This window comes from Schistocerca serialis, chromosome 7 (genome assembly GCF_023864345.2).
Source record: "Schistocerca serialis cubense isolate TAMUIC-IGC-003099 chromosome 7, iqSchSeri2.2, whole genome shotgun sequence".
Lineage (NCBI taxonomy): Eukaryota > Metazoa > Arthropoda > Insecta > Orthoptera > Acrididae > Schistocerca > Schistocerca serialis.
In genome coordinates, this window is record NC_064644.1 from 194,146,832 (window position 1) to 194,168,806 (window position 21,975).

The window sequence follows — 21,975 nt, forward strand, 5'->3', positions numbered from 1 at the left end:
TTCCAGAGACATCCAGACAACCACTGGTGATGAAGAAACCAGTTCAACAGGAAATGTCTCGAATTACACTTCGACGCTGGGAACAGACGAGACAAACAACGTGAAAAAGGATTCGTTCGTATTTGACAACTGTAAACTGGTGACGGATCCATCCTGAAGGCAGACATGGAATATCCCACTGATTTGCATGTTGTGCACAGTGACTTACCGCTGTGTCTGAAATCTTCAATAAAGAATTATTCGTTGTGGAGTGCAATCATGAAGCATGTCTATATCGATATATGTATTCTAGACCTCTCTGTATTCCACCAATTTTACTAAGAGTTTGCAAAACCAAACTTCATTGGTGCCAAGTTACTTTATTTGGATGCAGGCAGTTTCGTGTACTAGGTGAAAGGCGGCGATCCATATGCAAGGTACAGTCCCGACACATTCAGCACTTCTGGACATGCAGCTGATAATCATATGGCGTAATACCTCAAAACAAGAAGGTTATCAGGCTACTAAAAGAGCCATCACATATTGTGAAATCTGTGGGTCTCGGATCTAAAATGTGTGTTTACTGTATAGACGCAAGTGTCCCCGAAGGTGGGCTATGGGTTTGCATTGGGTGGCCTCAGAGGCTCTCATGATCAAAGATTACAAGGAGAGTCTGCTCAGGGACATTGGTGGCACTCTGAAAATGGTGTAAACGGTAATCTTTTAATCATGTAGTTATGAGGTACTCGTACATGACGAACTGCAGCTGAAAGTCGGCCCATTGCGTCAGGATGGCAAATGGTTCGTCTGTGATGATGGGAACAGGACCCCTCCACCCTCTCATCAGTCACTTGACTGAGTGTGTGAATGGTATTTATTTGCAAATAGTGGCTGTACACTTGAGAGGATGTGCAATATTCGAATGAACCATTTTTCATAGGTGTATGTATGCATAAGCATGATTGACTCCTCGTTACGTGTGCATAAACACATGGCATCTTGGCTAGTGGTAGACAGAAGTATTTGCTGATATTTCTGTACCTATCAAGGTTTATAGCTTTAGTTGTCCAACATTGTACACAGGAGCTCAAACATTTTTATGCATTTTGATACAGTTCAATGCGGGCATTGTTTGTAGCTCAACATATATCGAAACAGTATCCCAATATCCGTCACATGTTCGTAAGTATGACAGATATTACAGCCTCTACTGCATTGTAGATTCGATGTCTCAAATTTAGCACATCTCAAACCATTGTTCTGTAATCAATGCCCTCAATTATCCTCCATGCATGGAGTCAGATTGGGAGACAGAGCGGCCCAGGAAATGGGACCCCATTCTTTCGATCAATCACGCAGTGTACGTATCATGGAAAAATGTGGTAACATTGCCATGGTCCCATGCTAGTAGCGGGGGGAGGGGGGAGGGCACCATCCTGCTGGAAAATAATGTTTGGAGGTATGTGTGGAACTGTATAGTTCGCCAACATCGCGAGAATGGTGTGTCCTGTCACTGTAGAATCCATAGAAGAAGTGGACCAATAACGCTATGTTAATGTAATCCTAATCGCTTTCACTTCTGGTGTGTTCCTTTCATATTCTATTACTTCTTTCGGAATCTAACTTCCCCGTACCCGACAGTTACGTCAGTTACCTTTTCCACAGACGTGGAAGATAGATCCATCACTAAATGGCACTGCATTGAATTAGAAGTTGTTTTCTTCTACACGATGCAATGTTCTAACAGCAAAATCGCGTCGTCTGTGGTGATCCTCAGGCTTAAAGTGAAGCCAAAATTGGAGTTTGTTAGCTTGCAACCGGAGACGTTTGTGTACAATGTCATACACCATCGAATGGGGGACGGTTAGTTTCCTTCTAGCTTGTATAATGGAGTTACATGGACTTCTAGCAAATGTTCCACGCACACATACCACGATCTCTTCAATTTCGTGCATTTTAGGATGTTTTCCAGCACTCTGAATCAAACTTCCTGTTTCTCAAAGAGCTCTCTGCCACTTATAAATAGATTTACGTGAGTGAGGATCTGTGTTGCATTCCATTTTCCGGCCGAAGTGGTCGTGCGGTTCTAGGCGCTGCAGTCTGGAACCGCGAGACCGCTACGGTCGCAGGTTCGAATCCTGCCTCGGGCATGGATGTGTGTGATGTCCTTAGGTTAGTTAGGTTTAACTAGTTCTAACTTCTAGGGGACTAATGACCTCAGAAGTTGAGTCCCATAGCGCTCAGAGCCATTTGAACCATTCCATTTTTGCACTCTGCTGAACACGTTTTACAGATTTTAACTTTGCTAGCCATAGCAGACGCTGCATCTTTCGATGTGTCGTTCAAATAATGACGGTCAGGAGTATTTCTGCCTGCTGCACAGTAATCATTCGTGCACATGTGCCCCAAGACTCAGTACTGTTCTGTCTTGGAGAGTGGCTCTGTCGATAGCATATTTACACAACACAAAATGTCGAGTTCTTTCGTTAAAAGCACTTGTTTGTTTACACCTCTAGCCTTGACAACCTGAATTCTGTGTAATATGTATACTTCCAAGTCGACTGCACACTATACGTGCATTTACATCTCCGCCGGCGAAGGCTTTAATCGCCTCCCGTCTCCAGCAGCTCAGGAGGAGGGGAAGTCGCACCTCATACAGCGACTGTTAAAGATAGAGACATAGGAGCATCTTCACCCACACAACGAGCAGGCTGGTGGGTGCCTTCGGTGCACGTACGAATAGAAACTTTGCGAAGGGCCTTGTGGACATCGGGGAACGTGCCATTAATTTGCGGATCCCTGCGGGCACTGAGATATAGCTTATACATAAATGTGACAAGAATGCATATGGAGAGGTGGGAGAATTGTGGGATTGCGGAAGAAGATTTAGCTTGCTTAAAAAAGATATTTGCCAGACCATAGGGAGGCTTCTTATACATCACGATTGACGGCAGTTTCTTAGAGAAAACACAAATGTAAGAGTGTCCAGGCCTCAGGCAGAGACAGCCGTTACAAATACTTGTTGTGAGACTGCTTTCACAGCATCTAAGGAGAACACCAGAACAATGTGCTGGATTGATTGTGAACAATACTCGGAACGCATGAGAAAACGCCAGTTCCCTAGTAATTCCAGGCCACACAAGATAGAAAATTTTCCCCTGGACTGCAAGACGTGGTCAGAAAACGGCGACATGTCATTAGGTGGCACTGCAAATTTAGCGCACCAATGACAAAATGGAGAGGAGCAAAAATTCGAGGAGTTTGTGAGTTATGCAGAGTCATTAGAAGTGAAGGGATAGTTGCTGAGGCAGTGCAAAAACAGGAGGACGTGGAGGCTCTTCATTTCATCACTTACCTAGTCTACTGACTTTGATTCTGTTCCTTACTCCCATCTGAATGTCCATCATCATATTGTACTTATATTTCCTGTTTCATGTTAAGTAGACGAAATCGTACGGTCTAGTGCTTGGGAATGAAGCAGTAGTCTGAGAATGATAGTTTCCTTGCCTAGCATCTGCCTCCCGACACCTCGATAATATTACTTCTGCTAAGCAACCCACGGCGAACAGTCAGTGTGGAGACCATTATGGGTCCTCCCCCAAAAGCGGCATAACAACAATGAGAGTTGCCGACTCACAATCACACAGCTTCAAGGAGATGCATCATACCGACCCAGTGTTTGCCACCAACATCACCACATGAAAAATGACTATAAATAATGGTGAGATTATTCATCCCACCTCCTTCCCCTTAATAACTGAGTCGTGTCAATGTCCAGTCAAATAAGCAATGAAATTCGCTATCTGTGTGAAAGGTTTTGTAATAAAAGCAAATATTTCATGTTTTAATCCTCTAATGAATGTGTTCCACTCGCATATCAGCCCATTAATCTCATAACCTATTGAAATTTGAGTCCAGAGCATGTTCGTAGTAGTTCCTTATTTCCTCCCAGCATGGGGCGATCTCATTAGTAAACGTCAAACAGAGATGAGAGTTTTCAGTTCATACGGTGTGTGTGTGTGTGTGTGTGTACGTGTGTGTGTGTGTGTGTGTGTGTGTGTGTGGTATTTCTTCACCAGCTGCTGCTATTCCTCGTTTCCCATGTATAGTAAATATCGTACAAAAGATTGAAAACTGTATACAGAAAAAAAATGAATTGTAAAGAATACAGACAGTCAATACTGGTTCAATGGGAAGTGTAATATATAATTTCTTTATTGCTTTATTAGTTATAGCGTACAGAACTTTAAGAATTATGTATATACTGGGTGCCCCATTTATCTTGACCACCCTAAATAACTGTTTGTCCAGATGCAAATTACAAAATGTTCCAAGCATGTGTTCTGTAGCAGTCAGGAGGACATCAATAAGCATGACTGCCTTCGTTGTAATTTTGTTTTTTACAAAGATATGTACAGCGGTATGGCTTCTTTAAATGGCATCCTCAATTTTTTATTTGGTAATTCATTTCCTCTCCTAAAGACCTAGTCAAAAATGTATCACAGTGTACCATTCACTGAAACACAACGTAATTAATGACATAACACAACATTGACGTTGACGCTCCCAGCGCTTAGCGCAAGTACTCGGAGTAATGGAACACACCCACGTGCTGACGTTGACAGGACAAATGTAAACATAAGTAGAATGCACACCCGTCGTTCCGTCAACCATCGTCAGTTGAAGAGTTGTGTGAGTAGAATGTACACAAACTAAGAGAAGGTAGAAATGCTACTCGTCTATGGTGATGTAAGAACAGTAATTGCAATACTGAAACTTCCTGGCAGATTAAAACTGTGTGCCGGACCGAGACTCGAACTCGGGACCTTTGCCTTTCGCGGGCAAGTGCTCTACCATCTAAGCTACCGAAGCACGACTCACGGCCGGTCTCACAGCTTTACTTCTGCCAGTATCTCGTCTCCTACCTTCCGAACTTTACAGAAGCTCTCCTGCGAACCTTGCAGAACTAGCACTCCTGAAAGAAAGGATACTGCGGAGACATGGCTTAGCCACAGCCTGGGGGATGTTTCCAGAATGAGATTTTCACTCTGCAGCGGAGTGTGCGCTGATATGAAACTTCCTGGCAGATTAAAACTGTGTGCCCGACCGAGACTCAGATGGTAGAGCACTTGCCCGCGAAAGCAAAAGTCCCGAGTTCGAGTCTCGGTCGGGCACACAGTTTTAATCTGCCAGGAAGTTTCATATCAGCGCACACTCCGCTGCAGAGTGAAAATCTCATTCTGGAATTGCAATACTGTTTTCTTATGTACGGGTACATTTAGTACTGTCGTTTAGTCCTTTTAAATACGGTTGTGTAGGGTAGGCATACAGTAAAGATTGTCCTTCCTACAAACTGCATCGACATAACGTTTCTTTTATTGTTGTTGTTGTTGTTGTTGTTGTTGAAGGTAGGCGAAATGCTACGCAGGCAGCGGAACTGTACAGAGAGCGATATCCTGACAAGAACGCACCTTCCCGACGGATGTTTTCTCGTGTTGTTGAGACGCTTCAGGAAACGGGAAGTTTCAACCTACGACAATGCAATCTTCATAACACTCGCACAGACGAAGCTGCCGAAGTTACTGTTCTCGCCTCCGTTGCTGTGAATCCACATATGAGCACACGACATTTTGAACACGAGATTGGCATTTCTAAGACCAGTGTGCATCGTATTCTTACACGTCGCCGGTTCCAAGCTTACCATGTACACCTACATCAAGAATTCCATGGGAATGATTTTCAGAATCGTGTACAGTTCTGTCAGTGGACACAGCAGCAAATCCTCGCCAACCCGAACTTCTTCTCCATGTTGTAATTACCGATGAGATTTCCTTCTCAAACAAAGGACAGGTAAATACAAGGAACATGCATTATTGGTCCAGCGATAAATCACGATGGCTTAGGCAGGTGGAACATCAGCGTCAGTGGAGAGTTAACGTATGGTGTGGGATGTTTGGTGCTACAATTATTGGCCCTTATTTCATCAATAGTAGTCTAAACGGCACAGCGTAAGCCAACTTCCTCAGACGAATTCTTCCTCCTCTTCTGGACGAAGTGCCGCTACGAACCAGGACGCTTATGTGGTATCAACACGATGGATGCCCAGCACATAATGCCATGCGTGCACGTCGTGTTCTGAACCGAAGGTATCCTTTCAGATGGATTCGTCGAGGTGGAACAGGTACTTGGCCTGCTGGGTCTCCTGATTTAAATCCTGTGGAATTTTTTTCTTTGGGGATGCGTTAAAGACGTTGTATGTCGCGATATTCCAACAACTCCAGAGGACATGCAGGAACATATCGTATTTGCTTGTAATTCTCTTCAGCAGGCAACACTGGAAGCAGTAAATAATTATTTCATTGAACGAGTGCACCAGTGTATCGGTGTCCAGGGTCACCACTTTGAGCACCTTTGAATGTTCTATTCCTGGACAATGGTAGCGGAGAGTCAAAGTCAATTTTGTGCTATGTTTTTTCTTGGTTTTCATTTGTTTTCTGACAGTTTCAGCAAGTGAACAAGTTTGTGATCCCGGACTCAAAGTCAGTGTTGTGTTATGTAATTAATGATGTTGTGTTTCAGTGAATCGTACACTATGATACAGTTTTGAAGAGGTCTTTAGTAGAGGAAATGAATTACCGACTAAAAAATACAGGGTGCCATTTAAAGAAGTCATACTGCTATTCATATCTTTGTAAAAACCAAAGCTATAATGTAGGCAATCATGCTGATTAATGTCAACCTGTTGGCTAAGGAAAATTTGCTTGAAACAATTTGTAATTTGCATCTGGAACAGTTATTTAGGGTGGTCAGGATAAATGGGACACCCTGCACAACCACCCACCCACCCACCCACCCACACACACACACACACACACACACATATATATATATATATATATATATATATATATATATATATATATATATATATATACGTGTGTGTGTGTGTGCAGTGTGTCCCATTTATCTTGACCACCGTAAATAACTGTTTGTCCAGATGAAAATTACAGAATGTTTCAAGCAAATGATCCTTAGCCAACAGGTTGACATCAATCAGCATGATTGCCTACATTATAGCTTTGGTGTATATATATATATATATATATATATATATATATATATATATATATATACCACACACAAAGTATTAGAAGAGTGTAATCTTGAATCTGACTTGTGTAACTGCCTCCCTCAGATGTAATCTAGTATCAGAGACCCTGAAGATAAAAAGTACAATAGCATCAGCTGTAACCTGACACCAGATGCTGACCTTGCTGAGTGTGCTTTTTTCTTGCCAGAACGCCCATTGCTCTCCTACTGGGCCGTATGACATCTCTTCAATGGAAAACTAACTTCAACTAAGGACAGTGAACTTCTACTGTGATCGGTGAGGCCTATCAGAAAGGTCACTGTGACGAAGCACACCCACCTAGTGCTCATCGGTACTGCCACACAAAATGGGTGCACTGGACCTCTATACAAGTTGCGGTCCATAGGGGTGTAACGAATAGAGTCTGTTTAGAGTACAGAGGTTAATACAAGGTGCAATGAGTCGCTGAAGGCAACCCTTGAGATCTGAAGCGAGAGGCGGAGGCTATTGATTCTAACGCTGGAAGAAATTGTTTCGCAATTGAGAACTTCGTGCGCAATCTTCCGTCTTCTCAGACCAATCCGTCCAACGTGAGAAAATCTCCAGAGCATTAGTGTTGTGAGATTAATGTTGAGTCATGTGGCAAATATTTAGTACAGACAGGACTTTGGAATCAGATGTGTCTCAGGTTTCAGTTGTTGAGCGAGAAATTACACAGGACATATAATGTGTGTGAACACGTAATCTCATTTCTTTGTTGTTGCGTGTGTCCAGCTTCCATTCAATAACAATACATTTTTTAATAATGCTCATCACTAAATAGACACAGCATGTTTGTGCCCTGATCTGTAGAAGACCGTTAAAGCGGTTGAAACTAGTAATCACTGTTTTCTACAGTTTCACCTTGTCAAATAAAAATCTAAGTAAAAAGGGTACAGCATTCATTCAGATCGCTCTCTCCGTGATGACTTTCTCAGGCAATTACTTTATTTACTTATTTCTTTTTTCACTTTAGCTTTATAATGTTCTGTAACTTGACTTTGACTGTTCGTATTTTAAAGACAAAGTTCTCGCAGGCTGCACTATGCCTGTATTGGAAGGCTGAGAAGAGTAGACCCACCTGCGTGGCCGCCAGCCAGTCGTTCCTGCTGTGGAAGAGGGCGACCGGGACCTCCACCCTGGACAGCACGTAGTCGGGAGGAGAGGGGCAGCCGTATACCTCGGGATTCCGCAGGCCGTAGTCGAACTTCCGGAACCGACCTGCTCACACCGAAACAGCGACTCTGAGGAGGACTAAACGAAGTTCACTAGAGTGTCGAATTTCGGAAATAAACGGATTCCATCGTGTGCGCCGGCCGGAGTGGCCGTGTGGTTCTAGGCGCTACAGTCTGGAGTCGAGCGACCGCAACGGTCGCAGGTTTGAATCCTGCTTCGGTCATGGATGTGTGTGATGTCCTTAGGTTAGTTAGGTTTAAGTAGTTCTAAGTTCTAGGCGACTGGTGACCTCAGAAGTTAAGTCGCATAGTGCTCAGAGCCATTTGAATCATTCTTGTGCATCCTGAATCTCGTTTCAGTTTTAATATTTTTAAAGAACAGGAGAAGTCTATCCTTAACCTTTGTCTGCCGCAGAATCCTTGAACATATTCTCAGTTCGAATATAATACATTTCCGTGAGAGGGAAAAGTTTCTGTCCACAATCAGCACCGTTGTGGAAATCATCGCTCGTGCGAAACTGAGTTTGCTCGTTTTCCACGTGATATCCTGATAACCACGGATGAAAGGCAATAGCCAGATTTCACATTCATAGATTTCTGGAAAGCGTTTTACACGGTGTCCCACTGTAGATTATTAATGAAGGTACAAATATACGGAATAAAATGTAAATACGCAAAACTGTAACCAGTCACTTTTCCGAATAGTTACTTACTATTCCATGAACCGGTTTTCGAGCCTTTTTCGGGCTCATCTTCTGATGGTTTTCTAAGAGTTACATCGCTATTTCTAGCGTAACGGTGGGTGCTGGCTCTGTGACAAGAAGATGAGACATGCTTTAATGTATCGTCATAAGTATTGCTTATCAGTCGATAAGGATGCAATTTTTTTTTTGTTGTTGTGGTTACTGCGACAGTACTGACGGCTTTTTTCTGTTAGGGTCCTTCTTTCTGCTTCGATTTTGATAGCCAGTTGTTACATCACTTCACACTCTTTTACACAATCTGTATGCATTTATACTGTGATAACGTAACTCTGTCAGCATCCAGCATGTGCTATACAACTGTCTTTTGTTACAAATATCTTGACGAAAAGATAAAACATTGGTCCAATTTTTCCCAGAGATGTTATTTGTTTTTGTTTGCGTCTATTAAAATTGATATATGGGCAAATACCAGATTGGCGTTAAAATGAGAGCTCAAAATAAAATTAATTAATTAATTACTACAAGAACAAATATCAAGTGATCTAATGTGTTATTTCAATTATTATATTAGCTTATAATACAGTCAATTTATCAGGAACAGAAATAAGTCACCAGTGCATTTGAAATTTTTTTCTTGTTTTAAATTTAAAGCTCATGGTCACAAAAACAGCTGCAGTTCATAACAAATAGTATAACTTTTCTACATATTCCCTCTAGCTAAAATAAACAGAATCTACTTTTAGTAATATTTCAGATCACATTACTGTATAAGTCAACGGGCCATCTGAACTTCTTTCTTGGTTTTCAATATAAAGTGTATGATCATACAAACAGATTTAGTTCAATAAAAATACCATACATTTAATTAACGGTCACCAGTTCTAATGGATAAGCTTAATACGAAATAGATTTCAAAAAAATGGTTGAAATGGCTCTGAGCACTACGGGACTTAACATCTGAGGTCATTAGTCCCCTAGAATTTAGAACTACTTAAACCTAACTAACCTGAGGACATCACACACATCCATGCCCGAGGCAGGATTCGAACCTACGACCGTAGCGGTCGCGCGGTTCCAGACTTCAGCGCCTAGAACCGCTCGGCCACACCGGCCGGCCTTTCTGGGAGTAAGTGTGAATCGTCACTGAGTAGGCTGTTGACAGTTCCTGATCAGATGACATGTTGTTTTGGTACAAGACTTCTTAAGTAACAGAACCAAATTCATTGTTCTAGACTACGAGTGTTCATCAGAGACAATGATACTGTTCGGAGTGCCCCAGGAAAATGTGACAGAGCCGCTCTTATTCCCTATATACATAAATGATCTTATGGACAGGGAGATCAACGGTCTGTGACTGTGTGCTTATGATGCTCTGGTGCACGGGAAGCTGTCGTCGATGAGTGACTGTATGAGGATATAAGATGACAGACCATATTTCCATCTCGTTTCAAAGATGTCTGAGACAGTGGAAATATCCTACGACTTCAAGAAGAATGTGGCGATTCCAATTCCAAGAGAAAAGGCAAGACCGAACCATATGTTTAATAAGTTATGGTTGCAAAACAATTATGAATTACTTACAGAAGAATAGAAAAACTGGTAAAACTGACCTCGGGGAATATCAGTTTGGATTCCGGAAAAAATGTGGTAACACGATGTGGTGCAACATATCATTACGGGGAAAGCAATGTGTTACCATTCTGCCAGACGAATGATGGTTGCGACGTCAGCCAATTTTTTTCCTGTTAGTTAAAGGATAAGTTTCGACTGCATACTGTCCGCAGATTTTGTTTCTGATGAACATGAGTGTGGTGTGCGTACTGTAAGACCTTCGGTACACACACCATCAGATTATTTGACTTGTCGCTCTAATGAAGTAGGCGAGTGTCAGCAATACGTCTCGTGGTCTTATCGTGGCGTGTTTATACTCTTCCGTTAGGTCAGATGATAGAAATTCCACTTGCACGCTTAGAGTAACTGATTGACAGTGACCAACTTTAAACAGAACTTGATTAATTTTCATACAAATTTATTAAAATAATAACAATCATAAACCTTACTTAACTTGATTCTGGATGCTATTTACAATTGACAATCTGAAGTGCCTTTGGTCTTGGTACGTTAATCTTATTCTCACATATCTCTGATACTTGACAAAGTGTCTAGTCATTTATCTTCATGGCTATGTACAGGAATATGGTAATCTTATTAGGCACAGACTGAAACTTGACTATAGACTGATACAGACAAATGCAGACTAATGCAGACTGACTAATCGGAGGTCTGTACACTCGTTATAGTACCTCGAGCGTTCATGTATCACTGAGCGAGTGTGATCCACGAGGAGAAAAGGTTCTACGTTAGCAGCAATCTCTTTGGCTGCGTGACATTTTAATACGCGGATCGGCGGAAGCAGAATTTGGTCCGTCTCTAAGACAGCGCCATCTCGTAGTGCGGAGACGGACGAGCGCTGCGCGTGTGCTGTTGTGCTTAGCGGGGCGCGCTCTATTGGGAAAGTTGTGTACACGCTGACTACGCGGAACTATGTACACAACAATGAGCCCATGGGGGATAGACGAGGTGTATGCAAAGCAGAAAAACGTGACCATGGAATACCGAATATCATGACAATCATGGCGACGTCGCGAAAAGTAAATGCATCTGTCGTTTCACAGATCTCTACAGAGATAGACTGATTGTATAGATAAGCAGTGCTCGATAAAAGTCCGTAAAAGAACTGTATGTGAATTGGTTCCATACTGTAACTAAAGATTAAATATACGTACAACTTACAAGAAGAAGTCGATGTCATTAGGAGTGATCGAATACAAATCTAGCACCTCAGTTAACACGGAAGAAAATGTAGCGATGAAAAGATTTGCAGCTGAGAGAAACACGCGGCCTTTCCGACATTGGTTTGTAAAGCAGAAAGTCAGAACTAATAAGCAACGGTGATCGAAATCTTTTCACTTCATTCGGGCTCAGATCCACAACATGACCCAGAAGTGGGCGAAAAACGTCAACTCGTGGCAATATTGACATTACGTCCTCAGTGGTGGATTTACGTATAGGGCCACTAGGCACGGGCCTAGGGGCGGCACCTTAAGTGGACAGCATTTTTTGCTCTGTACTCATTTTAACCTTTTAAGTTTTAAAATAACTGCGTCTACAAGCGACAAAAATTTTTAATATTGTTAAACAACCTGCTAGTTTGAATAAGCCTTAAGAACGAAATTCGACAATACAAGCCTGGAAATATACATAGTTTACTTGGCGGCTGAATGGAAATTTAACATTGGGTTTCTGTCTGGTATCATCCTCGTGGTGTTTCAAAATATTTTGAAGGAAGCTGCCAGGATGGCAACGTATAACACAATGTTCGAAACGTTATTATTTCAACAATGTTGTCGGCTTCTACTTCACCCTACCATATTTACCCCGTGAAAATACCGGGACCCCTGAAAAGCTGTGATAAACTAATCAGCAGTTTCTTAAATACTATAACATGAGGAGGCCTCAGTATGTAAAACCCGACTCTACTTAAATTTCTTGTAGAAATTACGGGGAAGTATCAAGTCATCCCTCCATTACTGTAAACAATGTGAAAGCTCTGTGGTCTTCAATATCTGAGCTGTGATTTAATGGAACCCGTTTAACAAAACATGTTGACACTGGGAATGTTGTACATATTTAAACAAATGTTTATACGAAAAGTTATGATTGGAACTGGACAAAGTCTTTCTTTCTTTCCTTTTACAAATTTTTATCTTTTGTTTTGACTGTTGGTTGACAATTTTGTAAACGCCTTAACATGAATAACAGTGAAAAAAGCAAACGTGCAAAATTAAGTGAGGTGGCATTTCGGAAATTATCGAAGGAAAGGCGTGAACGAGAAGGTAATGTTCTAAAACCGTTTGGCAGAATAGATAAATTTTTCGTAAAAGATATTGCTGGTTCGGCTTTGAGTTCAAGTAGTATGGACGATATTTCTGGCACTGCAGCTGTTGTAAAAGAAGTAAATATAGATGAAACAAAAGTTAAAAGTGAAGAAGAGCAAGTTGTTCCTGATTTCGAGTTTCACGAAAAACTAAGTGTCGAGTCAACATTACGAAAAGAAATAACCGTGTTAGCGATGACCCTGCAGAATGGTGTGTCAATGAATCAACAATCGACATCCTCTTACAACGTGGCATTAATCAAAATTGTAACGGTGTTTTTTTCTAATTCAAGAAGATCTGTAGGTGATAAAACCAGATATTTGAACAAAAACGTATTTTACCATAAACTTTTAAATGGTGAATCAACTTCGCATGTTTTCTAGTATACTCCCGTAGCACCGGTACCGTTTCATGTGCACCATGTTAATTGTTCAGAGATAAGGGGGCAATTGCTACTAATGTTATTGCAGATTGGAAAAATATTTCTAATATTTTCTCTCTTCATGAGAATTCACTGGAACCCAAAAATTCTTGAGTTATCACTCTTAACAAGGAAAAAGTCACTTGGAACAATAGATAACCATTTCGAGTCATATGTTGAGACAGAAAAAATATACTGACGCAGTGTGTTGAAAAGGGTGTTTGCAGTAGTGAAGAAGCTAACTAGTTGTAGACGTCCCCTACATGGACACGTTGAAAGATTCAATTCATTATATAATGGTCAGTTTATGATGTCTTTTGAACTTATAGCCGAGTTTGATCCTTTTCTCACAGAGCACACTGAACGATATGGAATTCCAGGGCAGGAACATAACAAGTTATCTTTCTTCAACAATCTGTGATGAAATAATAGAGCTTCTTTCTGAACGAATAAAAAGAATTATCACAAGTGAAATAAAACAGGCCAAATATTTCTCTATAATAGTAGATTCTACTGCAGACATTTCACATATTGATCAATTATCTTTCATATTAAGATATTTGAACAAGAATGGTGAGCCTGTTGAATGTTTCCTTCTGTTTTTACCAAAGCCAGGACACAAGTCCGAAAACTTAGCTGAGGCTGTACTAAAAGTCCTGTCTACAAATTCCATTGATATTACTGACTATTGAGGTCAGTCGTATGGTAACGCAAGCAATATGTCAGGAACTTACATTGGTTTGCAGACACGCATTAAAAAACGATATCTGAAAGCGCATTATGTGCCTTGTGCAGCACATTCTTTGAATTTAGTCAGCACTAGTGCTGCCAGCTGTTGCCGGGAAGCATGTTCATTTTTTAATGTAGTGCAAAATGTTTATAATTTTTTCTCTGCTTCTACACAGTGCTGGGATAAACTTGTTTCTTTCATGAAAACAGGAAGCAAAACGGTAAAACTTTTATCAAAAACATGTTGGTCAGCAAGAGAGTATGCGCGTGTAAGTCTATATGAAAACTGGGAGGGCATTATCAATGCCCTCACATATATTGCCAATAATACGTTTGAAATACCACTTGTGCGAAATGAGGCTTCAGCTTTGTTGAATCAACTCAGCAGAATAGAAATAGTATTCAAAATGACCATTTGGAAGGACATACGCCAGAGATTTAATAGTGTAAATCTGAAATTGCAAAGTGTAAATATTGATACTAAAATAGTACATGAATTATATGAATCACTTGTAAGATTTATTGCATCTATTCGTGGCATGTTGGACTATTACGGAACTAAATCCATAGAGACTGTGACTGATATAGACTATGAATGCACCTATAAAAGATCACGAAAACGTAAACTTCATGCTGACGAAGAAGTGGACTCTAAAGAAGTTTTTCTGATTGGAAGGGGAAAATTTAGAGTCGAAACATTTCTCCAAATACCCGACAACTTGTACGCCGAATTAGTGAGGAGGAAGCAAAGTTATAGAACACTGTTGGGCTCCTCCACAGTTTTCAGTAACCATAAGAACAGTTCACCTGACGATATTGCTGAACGTGCAGAAAACCTCCGAGCGTCATATGACACAGATTTAGAGCCTTTCTTCCCTAGTGAATGTGTACGTTTCGCGACACTTTTGAAATCGTCTGAGATCAGTGATATACTAGTCGAAATGAGTAAATTTTTACGAAAAGAGAGATTACAGTCCGTGTTTCCGAATGTTGGCATTTCTCTTAGAATATTTCTATGCATGTCACTTAAAAATTGTTCAGCAGAACGCTCGTTTTCGGCTCTTAAAAGACCGAAGTCGTACCTGCTTGTTGGAACCTCGACAGCAGTGGGTAGTACTGGAAAGATTCGTCTAGGTGGGTTGTCAGAATCAGTAACAAACACTTGTAAAGGGCACATAAATGTAAAAATCGTTTACTGGCAGAAACTTTCCACAAATGTACATGACCATTTTATTCATATCTGAATCAGCTCGATGGACTTTTTGGATAGCAAGCCAGTAGCATACATACTCATAACGCGACAATGGCCAGTGGCCGAAAGCAATCAATTAGTTTTGGAAAATTTTAAAGATGTAAATTATTCCATGATCACCCACATATTTGAGCATTCACTGAACTCTGGATGGAGACATCTGTTCAACAAACAGAACCAGGAAAGGGAGTCTCTAAACTGACAAACATGTGGTGGGCAAGTGCCCAAAAAGTTAGTCATTCTATATAAATTTGGATTTCACAAAATAATCTTGAAATATGTGCATCCTGGTGCTCACTGAAATCAGGGGAGAAAGATATATTCATTAAATATAGTAGATGAAACATAGGCTTGAGTTAAGACACACGTGGTGGGCTGATGACCGAAAATCTATGAAGTTATGAAAATTCAGGAAGCACAAAATAATTCATAAAAATCCGAGCGATTGTAGAAGAAATGGGGCCTGTTGTTAAATTTTGTACCTGTTCTCAGCAGATTGGTGCATCCACCCTAAGTGACCAACTAGCATCTCTGGTTCCACCTCATGCCGTCGAAAGGTTAGGTTGACACTACAAGCCTATAACTCTACGAAAGTCTCTGGATACACGCAATGAGAAGAGGAAGCAGGAAAATGGTGGCATGAAACAAAAAATTTATAAATAAACACACATGCACTTCCCTTTAGCAGAGACTATGTGACTAATAACGCACAAAACGACAAAACTGAGGAGAAAAAGGGGCATCAACTAGTTCCTGTCAACAAGTAAAGGAACAATTTGCTCTCGGCTTTCTGAAAGCAAATTTTGTTGACCACTTTCGAAACTTTTAATGGTTCTTTGTGGCACACAGTCCATTGTGTTTTACTGCGCATAGGGCACTGGATAATAATAAGTCAATAAAATACAGTTATCCTAAATGATAGTGTTCTTAAATTAGGACTTCCACTTTTTATGTCACTCTGAACAATTGACTCGGCTTGGGAGAATAAAAGGAAGAATAGGGCTATAGACAGCGGGCGTATTACTATTTCATAAGTACAAAAGATTAGACACATATGTACTCATACATGTTCACCTTGCAGCCAGACGCCATTTCTGTTATCTACAATACCAAGCTTTTGATTGGAACTGTAAACGAACGGTGTATTATTGTGACCAACACAAGCACTCAAGACAATGGCTTCGTCATTGACCACCAGTATGCGAGCAGGGGCACAACGTCACGATAGAAATATGTTGCATACAACATATAACGACAGATTTTAAGAAACTGAATATACTGCACGTAGATTTGGAGCATGCAGAAGCGATCTCACATAAGTATAAAACAAAAAAATAAATAACATGAAAAGATAATGATGTTTGGTGATGTAGCGAGCTCGCTTCTGCTTATTACTGTATATTGCTCGGTTCACATTCAGCACATACGGACCGTGAAGAAAGTGAAGCCAACCAAAGAAAGAGAAATAAAAATTAACATAGGGGAAATAAATTGCACAAACATGATGTGCTGCAGTCTGGGTGAGTTCAGTATCTACATTTCAACTCTGATAGAGAAATACGCAGAATATTTGAGACTGGTAGAGTCAGGGACTAGGATTTACTACGTCCCGAACATTCGAGCCTGCTGTAGTAATGTACGTCCCTAACGTTTTGTACCATACGTCTTACGGTTTTCTACAGAAATGAACTACATTTTAATGCAGCGAATTTTTTTTTTTTTTTTTTTTTTTTTTTTTTTGTGCTTTCGATGTGGTCTAATATCCAAATTCAGAGGAAGCAGGGCTTGAACAGATGTTTAGTAAGTATATAATATTTGAAGTATAGCTTTCTGAGGAGTAACAGACTCTCACGAGTGCTTCCTCGTAACTAAATCACTCACACTACATGCACATAGCAATGAATGGTAAATAACATTCCCTATAGCCTTAATCATTTCTCTATCACAATTAAATGAAATGGAAAGCTCTCCATATAAGAAGAAGCTTTGTTGTTGCATCCGAGTCACATGTAAATGTAACCTGTATTAGGCTTCATGAAGCGTGTCGATGGCGGAGGGATGTTGCAGAAAACGAAAACGTTACTTCAAAAATCTTTGCAGGCGTAGTTACTAAGGTAGAGACATGAAATATTGCAGGTTCAAAGGAAAATAGCTTTGTTGTAATGGAAAAATATTGTCGAACATCGAGGATTAGTATTTTGCCACAAACACAGATTTTTAGTTTTTTCATTGCCTTTTTATAACAGAATTTCTAATTATATTGTGAATTTCGTTCTTAGGTTCTAAGAGGATTATAATATCACTCAACAATAATGATTAGTTTATGTTTAAAATTTTGTTATTCACAAAGTTCTGAATTTCGTGTTACCAAAATTAACTACCGCTTACTAACATGTAGTACTAGAAACCAGAATTTAATTGAAGAATACTATATTCCTTTAGTTCCAAAGAGGCAGCAACATAGGCTATGTCAAGCAAGGTCCTGAAAATTTCATAGTAATGGCTCACACACTTTTTCGGAAAAGGCTTCCAATAACGCTAAAAATATAAAACCGATGGATTGCAATTTAAAGTCTTATTTCATATATTTCAACATGTAATACGCTTATCTGTGTTTTAAAATCCTCTGGACTGATACTGCTCATCCTTCCAGCTTCTCTCCTCTCCCCTTCTAACGTGTCTGGCCTATATTTGTAGATCAGACTGTGCTGTTAACTTTGATAATCCTGCTCTGGTCGATGGTATAAAAAGCGTTTTCAGTCAACACACCTGGATTGACACCAGCCCTCTTCGGCATTTCAGTTCCGCTTTTATTTCCATCAACAAATATAAAACTTCATCATAGACATCCATTTCTAACACATTTCGTTCACAAAATGTAATCTTTGAGCGTCTAATTCCATTTAAATTATGTAGACTTCCATTCTCATTACGTATTCTATGCAGACCCTACCTCAGTAAATCAGGGATTGCAAGAAACGTGAATGTGAGCGAAACTGTATCCATAATGTGTTTAGTTTGAGTGCTTATGCATAAATATATTTTCTTATGTTATAGTAACACCAATACTCCTTCCGGCACAAATTATGCGTTGGTGTTTGGGAAGTAGATAGTTTAAAACAAAATTATCCCTCACAGAACGTCTCATTGCCTTTGAATTGATTCCATGAAATCTATATTTCTTAAACACAGTTTTGGCGCCTCTCTTTTTGTCTATCTGTTCACTTCCACGCAAATAATTTGTTAATTCATTCCCCCCGTAGTAATACGGGTTCGTATTAACAAAACGTAAATAAACCACACACACTAAAGTTGTAAGATAAAGATTAATCCAAAGACACAAATTCCTACCAAAGATATAGATTTCAGCCAAAGTTAAGTTTATAACTGTATCACGTGAAAAGAGCCTTTACACTCACAAAAATACCGCTGATGCAACCCTATATCCAACAAAAAATACATATTTGCAAAATCTAACTTTCAAACCTAATTCCATGACATCACCATGCAGACTTAAAAATTTTTATATTTTAAAGGCATTTTCCATTCTGTTACAAAGCTAAAATTTATACACAGCGTAGATTAATCTCCATGGATTAAGAACAAATATATTCATGATTTGGATTTTCAGCTCCTTGTGTTCACCGTGTTTGCAGTTAAAATTGTTGGATGTAGGGCGCGCCTGTTATGGAAAACACCGTTTCTTCAAGTTCCCAAACATGTTTCAGCATCTCTGTGCCATCATCAGTGGGTTTCTGTTTTATTTAATCTGTACTGTAAAATTTTTTACTAAATGATTACAAAATTACGGTAATATTTAGTTCAAACAACAATTTGTTTCTTTTAGTTAATACCTGTACACTCGGTTTTCATGGTTTTTCAGGATCACTTGTGTATTATTTATACAGGTAGCTTGTCATCTACAATCAAACGATGTTGATGAGCAATGTTGTTGGGAGTCAACATATCATTTTATGTTTTAAACGTAATATAGTTTGTCGTTATGTTTCGCGCCTGTACTTACGTTTTCGTGTGGCAAGCCCTTATATTTCATCTCAGATAATGTTGTAATCATTTAGTAAAATGTTTACATTATAGATTAAGTAAAACAGAAACTCACTGATGATGGCACAAAGGTGTTGACACATGTTTGGGAACTTGAAAAAACGGTGTTTTGCGAAATTGGTGGACCCTTTATCCAACACAACATACATTTTTGTAAAATCTAGTTTTCAAACCTAATTCCATGACATCACCATTCAACGTCTCACGTCTCTATGGCGTAATGAATTGAAATAAAACGTTTACCATGTATGAAGCTTTGTCGTTGCAATCGAATTAAAAAGAAATTTCTCATGTTGTAGACTTTATGAAGGGTGTCAATTGCATAGTTATTGTACAAGGGAGAGTGATAAACTGTGGTGTGGATCGTATAATTCACTAGTAAAAGAGACAAGTTGGACTTGACCAATTTCCTCCTGCACGAGTTGTTGCAGTTTAGTCCGATCGATGTACCCTAATAGACAACTCAAACGGTGGCGCATTAAGCTGCTACTGCTCGCACAACTTTATTATTGGACTTCCCTGAAACACAGGGACTGTCTCACCGCGTGGTGTGGTATCTCGCACAATTTGTATGCAACTGTTAGATAGACAATCAATAAAGTGTAGACAGCAGCAGAGGTGTATGTCGTGATGACTATTATGTGACACAACCCCTAATATCTTCAACACGGCACCCGCAGTTAATGTTACTGCTCAGCAGTTTATGTACAGTATGAAATGAAGGTATCGGCGTATTTAGAGTTACAGCAAGTTATAACAGGAAAACCTAAACATCGCTCACCGATTATGTCTTGGTCTGCCCCGACTGGGCAACTGGTGCCTACAAGGCAGTACGAGGAGCGACCTGTATCCATTGGACATGCGATCAGCATGTCAGCATCCCCTCCAACCGTTATTGGCAGTAGACGAATCCTGGTGATAGCGCTGCTTCTTTATTCAAGCTGCTCCCCATGTGGTCTAACAAGATCTGAGTCGACCTCGTTCCAGACCTCCCCACATAAGAAAAATCCGAGGAGCTACCAGACTGAAACCCTCGCACTTCCGCACACAAAGCAGCGAAGCTAGCCATTCGACTGTAAAGACGGTCTACATTCAGACACAGTAAACATTAGTACCATAAAGCTCAACAATTTACACACAAAACAGCTGTTTTTACCGATATCTCTTGAATTCAGAATGAGATTTTCACTCTGCAGCGGAGTTTGCGCTGATATGCAACTTCCTGCAGATTAAAACTGTGTGCCGGACCGAGACCCGAACTCGGGACCTTTGCCTTTCGCGGGCAAGTGCTCTACCAGCTGAGCTACCCAAGCACGACTCACGCCCCGTCCTCACAGCTTTACTTCTGCCAGTACCTCGTCTCCTACCTTCCAAACTTTGCAGAAGCTTTCCTGCGAACCTTGCAGAACTAGCTCTCCTGAAAGAAAGGATATTGCGGAGACATGGCTTAGCCACAGTCTGGGGGATGTTTCCAGAATGAGATTTTCACTCTGCAGCGGAGTGTGCCCCAGGCTGAAGCTAAGCCATGTCTCAACAATATCCTTTCTTTCAGGAGTGCTAGTTTTGCAAGGTTCGCAGGAGAGCTTCTGTAAAGTTTGGAAGGTAGGAGACGAGGTACTGGCAGAAGTGATGCTGTGAGGAGGGGGCGTGACTCGTGCTTGGGTAGCTCAGTTGGTAGAGCACTTGCCCAAAAAGGAAAAGGCCCGAGTTCGAGTCTCGGTCAGGCACGCAGTTTTAATCTGCCAAGAAGTTTCATCTCTTGAATTACTTGTCACCAGACGGTGGCCCACTCGCATATTATGCAACAGATAACGTAATAAGGTTAATCCTTACTAAATTCAGGATTAGTACTTTCTTTCACCAGCCCCTTCAACTGTTAGCTCATCGAATTTTTCTTGTAGGATTTTATGTGAAACACCAAGTGTTTTACTCTACAAAATTATACAAAGTCGATCACAGAAAATTCATGCAGTCTTCAAGAAAGATAATATTTTGAAGGAACTGATCCATATCTGAAACGAAATTCTATTGTAATACTATGAAAATGAAGAAAAATTAAATTAGAATTTAGACTTACAATCGGTTATTCCCATAAGACCTACCAGAGTTGATTTCCTGGCCGTAGTGCATCAGCTGCTTCATGGCAGCTCCTGCTGGTGTGTGGCCCATAATGAGCGGCAGTAGCGTCTGGAACACGAAAGAGCACAAAGCACTTTTGTTTTATGTTTCGGGACGCTATGGGCGTAGTGCAGTGCTTCTGCAGACATATTTAAATGAAAAATTGTCATTAAAGTCACAGTACTCATTCACTAAACAACGGTCTCAAATTTAGTTATACTTTTCCGCTTTCGGTATCTTGACTGGTTTGATGCTGTCTTCCATCTTTTCCTACTTTGTGTCGTACACACCTTTCGTTCCTGACATACTCCATGACCTGTTCTGTATACGTACTTCAGTTGTTGTCTGTTCCTGTTATTTACTCCCTATATTTATCCTTCGAGTGTGAAATTAACTGTTCCTAGTTGACAGATGTGAAAAATATCGAACTATCAGTTTAATAAGTAACAGCTGCAAAATACTGAC

General features: G+C 40.3%; 1 protein-coding gene across 1 annotated transcript in view; it reads right to left on the reverse strand.

Annotated features, from left to right (window-relative positions):
- LOC126412965 (lipase 3-like) overlaps positions 1–21,975 on the reverse strand; it is a 159,191-nt gene that overhangs the window by 21,268 nt on the left and 115,948 nt on the right. The window contains exons 6-7 of the mRNA XM_050082857.1: positions 21,495–21,579; positions 8,190–8,332 (exon numbers count right to left, since the gene is read on the reverse strand). Coding sequence (XP_049938814.1) covers positions 8,190–8,332; positions 21,495–21,579 — 228 coding nt within the window. The remainder of the gene's footprint in view (positions 1–8,189; positions 8,333–21,494; positions 21,580–21,975) is intronic.